The sequence below is a fragment of the Acanthochromis polyacanthus genome, chromosome 9 (genome assembly GCF_021347895.1).
Source record: "Acanthochromis polyacanthus isolate Apoly-LR-REF ecotype Palm Island chromosome 9, KAUST_Apoly_ChrSc, whole genome shotgun sequence".
NCBI classification, from domain to species: Eukaryota; Metazoa; Chordata; class Actinopteri; family Pomacentridae; genus Acanthochromis; species Acanthochromis polyacanthus.
Window position 1 is genome coordinate 31,734,632 of NC_067121.1, and position 6,728 is coordinate 31,741,359.

Here is a 6,728-nt window from a genome sequence, read left to right on the forward strand (position 1 = left end):
AGGTTTGGCATCACAAATTTTGGAGAGGCTGCTGAGTGGACTTCCACTGTGCGTAAAAACGCAAAGAGATTAAGAGTAAGGCGGTGACTGTGTGTGTGTGTGTCTGTGCCATTGTGTGTGTTTGAGACAGACAGACAGAGAGAGAGAGAGAGAGAGAGAGAGAGAGAGAGAGCTGCACTTTTCTTCACATTTAAAGTTTTCCACCTCCGTCTCTGTCATTCACCGGGAAAACACGCAGCTGCTACAGAAACGCGCCACGCTACTGATCTCATGGCGAAGCTCCCCCTCATTCACTCACGCAGGGATCTTCTCCTCCACTTTAATCCACTGATAAGTGTTTGGTTTTTTTTGTTACTATTGTTTTTCTCTGTGCTGCAGCATGAGCGCTGAATGCAGCAGCTACTACAGCGCAGACGGGCTGTTTGTGGACGCCTTCTCCTGCCCCAGACCTGGAAATGCTGCTGCTGCGGTCTACTGCTGTGGATTTAATGATGTCAAGTACTGCTGTGATGATCCCAACAGTTTTTTCCCGTATGAGTACGGATACATGTGGTGGCTGAGGTAAGTCCACTTGATTCCTTGTTTTATTTCTCTCCACGTTCTTTAGTGTTCATGCTATACTCGTTGTATTAAAAGAATCAGTTGTGCAACCAGACTGTTATTATCAGTGGATGAACTAATTCCTGCGTACCTCAAAGTTTCATGATCATTTTTTTCCCGCTACTGTTAGTAATTTACCTTACTTGTAGATATTATGACCTGATAGCTGAGTGCTGATGACTGTATCTACCCCCTCACTGGACAGGAAGTACATCTGCAGCACATTTGATCAATTCATTGGTTGATAAAAAAAAAAAAATCAATCGTTTGCAAATGCTCTTCATGTTTTTTTCATGCAGTATGCCCCCTTATGCTCTTCACTCCACCATAACTCTACATATAGATCTTCCCCCCTTCAGTATTTCAATATTCTCATCACCCCTCATCTCCTCTCCTCAGCATCGGTGCTCTGGTTGGTCTGTCCATAGCAGCGGTCGTCCTCCTCGCCTTCCTCATCACTGTATGTGTCCTCTGCTACCTCTTTATCGCCACCAAACCCAGTCGTCTTGACAATGGCCTACCCCTAAGAGCACCAGGTTAGTGTTTGTGTTTCTCTCAATCAAGCTCTCACTGGTCTGAACCCATTTACTGAATCTCTAGCCCCGACCATTAACAATCTTCACAAAGTTGGGCCCAGTTTACAGATCTCACTGACTAGTATTCTCACTCATGAAGATACATTTTCCACTTGGGATGCATGTTTGTAACCGCAGGTGACAAATGTTTGACTCAATTAAAGCAAAGGTGTCACATGTTACACACAGTTGTTCAAAATTGGTAGCACGTGTTGCTAATGATGAAATGAAACCAATATATGCCAGTTCAGAAGGTTTTAGCCCATGCTGTTGAAGGCTAACAGTGAATACAACCATTCTAAGCAGTCTTGGGCCCAAGTAGCACCCACAACATCTTCTTACATGTCTTCAGTCGGTCTTGTTTGGATGTTTGCAGCAGGATCATTGGGATAAAATGAGTTTTCATGGTCCTCTCCGATAAGGAAGTGGTTTAACATCAACCAGAAATTCGTAAATGTTTGCCTTCCTCCATACTCGAAGAGCATTTTTTCTGCGTATGACAGACAGCCTCATACCAGGGGAAATCTCCAACAGGCTCTGAAATTGGCCTGTGATGACATGATGTGTGTTGTCTTGCCAAGGCTTGATGTGGCTTTTTTCTTTGTTGCCTGGCTGTGGAGAATATTGGCTGCAATGTAGATGAAGTCCACTCGAACCAGAACAAAGACTTGACGCTGAAGCAGAATGAATCGCTTGAATTTGATTTTTCAGCTCCATTTACAGTGACTGTAATGCACTTTTGCTACAGATTTTGTAGTGCTTCTTCAGTTTATGTTACTGTGAGTGCTGAATGCATCTTGTTGTAAATATTTTTTGAGAGAACTCACAATGCAATTACTAAATTACATATTTATTTATGCCCTAAACACCGTATTTTCCAGTTTTTGATGTATCGTATAATGTATGCTCTGAGGTGTTTTCATTTCGACTGACTTTGAGTATAATCTGGAAACATTGTTTTTGAGCACAGATAAGTGTTTTAAGGTGATCGTTTGATTTTGCATGAAGGCTCAGAGGTTTTCTGAATGTACTATGAAAACGGAGTTCTGTGTTTACAGTTTTGACAAAAGAGTGGAAGATTTCAAACAATTGTGAAAAGCTATACATGCACTTTAATATCAGGAGTTACTTTGTGTGCCATTTCTAAACCCTTGTTTGATTGATTTTAAGAAAATTACATCACTGAGTTTTTTTCCTGCATGTACAAAACACACATAAAGGTTGAAAGGTTCCTCTGCACTTGTTCAAAAGCTTTTTCACAGTTGAAAGCTTTCAAAAAGAGCACATAATGAGACTAATGGCAGTTTTATTGATGACTCCTGAAAATTCACCATTTTGTGCTATTAACTGTGTTCTTTTCAGCAGGCGATCCCAGTGAGGGACCCAGTCATGTGAGAGTGGCTTCTGGTCCACAAGGATTCAGAAAGCACTTAATGAGCAGGAAACTGGACTGTGTCAATCAGCCGCCGGAACCTGATCGCCTTTTCCAGAAGTGTTTCACAGCGACAGCCACTGGTGTGAAAGTGGAAAGTCCCTCATAAGCCGCTGAAAACATCCTGCTTACAAACAGAACCAGCAGTGCACAAGCCAATCCGACAAGTGAATCTTGAGGCCGCCCGAGCTTGAAGTGGACCGACACAAGTGGGAGGAGAACAACGGTAACTGACAAATTGTGCAGAGTCATGGCATTTGAGTGGAATGATCAATGAATGAAAAACACACTGTTGCAGACCAGCCTGATAAAGCGTACATCATGAATTCTCTGAAACATCTGGCCTTGATGACTTTGAGTGAAGAGTGGCCTCCACATGAGTGGAAATGAGTCATCCTCCATCTTCTTGGAAGTGATTACATACCACTGGCAAACTTAAAGCCAAAGTAGCACTGTTGAGTCTTTAAGAAATAGTCTTGTGCAGGCCAACTGAAGGACCAGTTCACATCGAGGATGTCCAAGTTCATGTGCATTCAGGTTTGATGCTGAAGATGTAGCGAATGGCCAGCCAAAGATACGGCAACACAACCGTAGCGTCTGTGCAGCCTGTACGTAAAGTCAGGATTGGACGTTGTACAGTTGAGTGCTGTTGATTTGTAGCTATCTGCTACATTTCACTCAGGGACTGACGGATTTGTGAGGAGAACCTGCAATATGATAAGACTGTCCTAAAAATGGACAAAACAAACTGCCATCACCGTCAGTTGTTTGTTTGTTGTTTTTTTTTTTTTTACATTTTTCAGTGACAAGCAACTCCTGTAAATCTCCATGTGATGCCTGGAGCCTTAGGTGGATGGCTGGGTAGGTCTAACTTTCACACGAGAGCCCATGATTTTCATTTTGTCTGTTGCCAGCAATGAATTGTTTTCTTTTTACCATGAAGAACCACAGTGTTTTCAAAAATGGGACCTATCTGGTCTGAACTAAAATCTCCAGTAGGCAGATTGTTGTGGTGGTTGGGGTGGTGACAGAGTATAAAGTTGTAATGGCATCGCTGTTTACTCGCTTCAGTAGAAGACAACTAGACTTGTCTGTTTGGTTCTTGAATATATTTCACTTCTCATCCAAGAGAGGTTCCAATGCAGCAAGCAGCGCACAGATCTGCCAATAGGGAAACAGCCACTCAACAAGCACATAGCAGAACAAGGAAGAGTCTTTAGGACAATACTCAGCAGTGCACCTGCATCTAAAAGATAAGGGACACTAGTTTGAGTACAGTAATGTTCACATTTGACGTTGAGAGAGGCCACCATCCTTCTCTCAACAGAGTAGGGTTTACAGCGCCACTTATTAGTGCATTGAGCATGAGGTGGTTGAGTGGGTTGGCAGCTAAACAAAAGGTTGATGGCTGAATCAGTGCCCTCTAGTGGTCATAGTAACTATGACAGGACCAAAGAAGGAAGCGCCATTGAGTCCCTGTAGGCAGGAGGTCAGGTTGGATGGATGGGAAGCTGCTGTTTATTTCACATTACAAAGTTATGCTCAGCGTTTCTTTTAACCACGATCGTTCCATAACCTCAGCTGTGCGTTGCCTGTTGTATCAATGAGAATGGACGTAACTGTGCCTAAGCGCAACTACACAGAGGTGAAGAATATCTGTCATGAAAGATGTAAGTTTTTCAGGACAAACACAAAGCTTTCTGACCACTGTGCCATTCAGCTTGAACTAAAAGATTTCACAGTAACTAACAGATGATCTTTTTTATTTGTAGGAAACATATAATAAGGTAGAAGTTATAGACTTCTTTTGCCAAATACAGTACACCATACACAATATATATGTAGTAGACAGTATGTTTGAATCAGGATTAATTCCTTTAAAAAAAAAAATAGCATGGCACACTGTGCTCTGTTTCTACTGGGTGGTCAACTTCAAGTGTCCTTTTTCTTTATTTTGAAACTCTGAATTGTAGCATGAATATTTCTCAATTCATGAAAAATGTCTCATTTGTTTGATTAAATTTTGTCTTTGTACTCGGAAGAAGACTGATTAACTTTTTATTTGTTCAGAAGGTGTGCTCCTTTGTTAACGGTCTGTCATTTTGTCGATTAGAATACGCTGCAAAATAGACTCTTCAAACAACAGAACAACAGAAAGGGCCTCATTTAAGAGTGTGTTTCTGTACAAATGTGTGTACTTATTACCTTATGACCTCCTGCAATCAATGGACTGCTGACTGGTCAAATGTTTGGAGACAGAGAGTTTTTTTGTAGCCCACTGATGCGTTTGTTCCTCACATCAGCTTGATATGTGCAAATGTGAGGGTTAGAGTTAGGGTTAGGGTCAGGGTTGAGTTTGTTAAATAAAATATGTATATATATATATATATATATGTTTCTGCTAAAACATGAGCTGCATGTGCAGTTCAAAGAATGACAGAGGAAGACAGGAGGGGTGGTTCAGTTTATTTTCATAGAATGTCTGTACGTTTGATCGCTTTTCAAATGCATTCCATGAATGTACACACTGACTTATTCACACCGTCCTTGAAAGAACATCAATAAAATCAGAATCAAAGCACACATCCTGATTATTATGCTGTTTGCTGTTTATTATGCCATTTCAGTGATCGACAGTACAGATGTCATGTGTGAAAGCAGCAAACGAGTTGCAGCTGATATCATGTACAGGACTTCATTGCTCATCCACTCAGATATACACAACGTATACCATCTACAAATCAATTCAACACAAATAACGACAATGCCAGTTCAATTTTAAACTGTACTGACACTATTTTCCTCCTTCTGTGTGTTTTTTAATGTTTTTTTTAAAGGTTTCTCTGCACAAACCCGTTCTTCAAAGACAGATAGATCAACAGCTCCCCTGCCAAACTGATTCTTTGTGTGAAACCCTTCCAGCTGAGCAGTCCTGAACATGACACCTTCCTTTGGCTGTCTTTCTGTTTTTAAAGCCTGCCGAAGAGTTTAAGGGAAAAAGATTAGAAGGGTCACTGAGACTTCAAATTAGATGCTTTCCTGGCTTTGGGTTCCTAATCTGTCCTCTGCAGAGAGGCAGAGTCTTGGAGATGACAGTGACAAGATGCTCCCCCTGATCATTGCAGTTACCTTATTTTCTTGGGTCCAAGATAAAGGATTTAATATAGATCCATGACATGAAGAATCCAGCAGCTCTCAATGACAAATTTTTAGCACATCTTAGGATCATAAGTACCAGATTTTGCTCAGCTCCAACAAGAAGCCAAATGAGGAAGGCTATAATGGGTTGATATGCAGTTTTCCTTTTCAGACTAACTGCAGAATCATCTGCACATGAGGGGAGAAATGCGTTGTAATAGAGAACAACTTGACTTGGCAAACCTCCATTAACATCTGCTTGCTTCAGACCAGCCAGAGTATTGTTAAGTAATATAAATACAGTTTGGAGAGGTGATGAGAATTAACTGTTAAATGGAAATGGAGCAGTGTAAAATGAGCTGTGTATGTTTTTGTCTGCATTATTTTTACACATTTGCCATAATAGCAGGAGTTTGAACAGACCAGAGGGACAAATCTGGTTCTGGTTTGTATCATTCAAGAGTAAATGGCCTTAAAAACTGACATATATGAGTATTAGTTTCTGTATTTGTACCTTGTTTTAGTTATTTGCATCTAAATGCTGCTCATATGTCAACTTGGTGAAGACATTTTCTTTCTCTGTCAGAGCCACCGTGAAACCGGCCATGGTGAATTTTTATAAGAACTCTTTCTACAAGAAATCGAATGAATCTAATAGGTTGACACAAAAAGTGCTAATGCATTATGCGCTCATTATGAAACACTGATATCAAAGGCTTTAGTGTCATCTCATTAGGTAAATAGAAAACTGAAAGCTAAGGGACTGTGCACAAATTATTACCATGAAGACACATCAAGCATCCTCTTGGTAGATATGTTAAAAAATATCAGCAAGTATATGCAAGCGATGGTTCTAGGGTTCACTTTGCGATATGCAGGGGCAACAGAAAAAAAAACTGTAGTAAAAGTAGTTTGTTCTTTCACTTTCATCTGCATCAAAGCAAGAAGTGTCACAGCCACACAGACAGAACTATTTGCTAACA

General features: G+C 40.8%; 1 protein-coding gene across 2 annotated transcripts; it reads left to right on the forward strand.

The window, feature by feature from the left end:
* LOC110964042 (protein shisa-like-2A) lies at positions 1-5,190 on the forward strand. 2 transcript variants are annotated; one of them, XM_022212640.2, is made up of 3 exons: positions 1-561; positions 1,000-1,136; positions 2,541-5,190. In XM_022212640.2, exons 1-3 carry the CDS (start codon positions 380-382, stop codon positions 2,714-2,716), a joined length of 495 nt encoding a protein of 164 aa, XP_022068332.1. In that variant the 5' UTR covers positions 1-379; the 3' UTR covers positions 2,717-5,190. The 2 variants fall into 2 exon arrangements, with proteins under 2 accessions (XP_022068332.1, XP_022068324.1); XM_022212632.2 differs by having other exon boundaries at positions 16-561; positions 2,538-5,190.
* Positions 5,191-6,728: the final 1,538 nt, after the last annotated feature.

Coding starts and splice junctions, on each gene's coding strand:
- LOC110964042 (XM_022212632.2), top strand. CDS start 380: ATGAGCGCTGAATGCAGCAGCTACTACAGCGCAGACGGGCTGTTTGTG. Junction 562..999: donor GGATACATGTGGTGGCTGAG/GTAAGTCCACTT, acceptor TCCTCTCCTCAG/CATCGGTGCTCTGGTTGGTC. Junction 1,137..2,537: donor CCTACCCCTAAGAGCACCAG/GTTAGTGTTTGT, acceptor TGTTCTTTTCAG/CAGGCGATCCCAGTGAGGGA.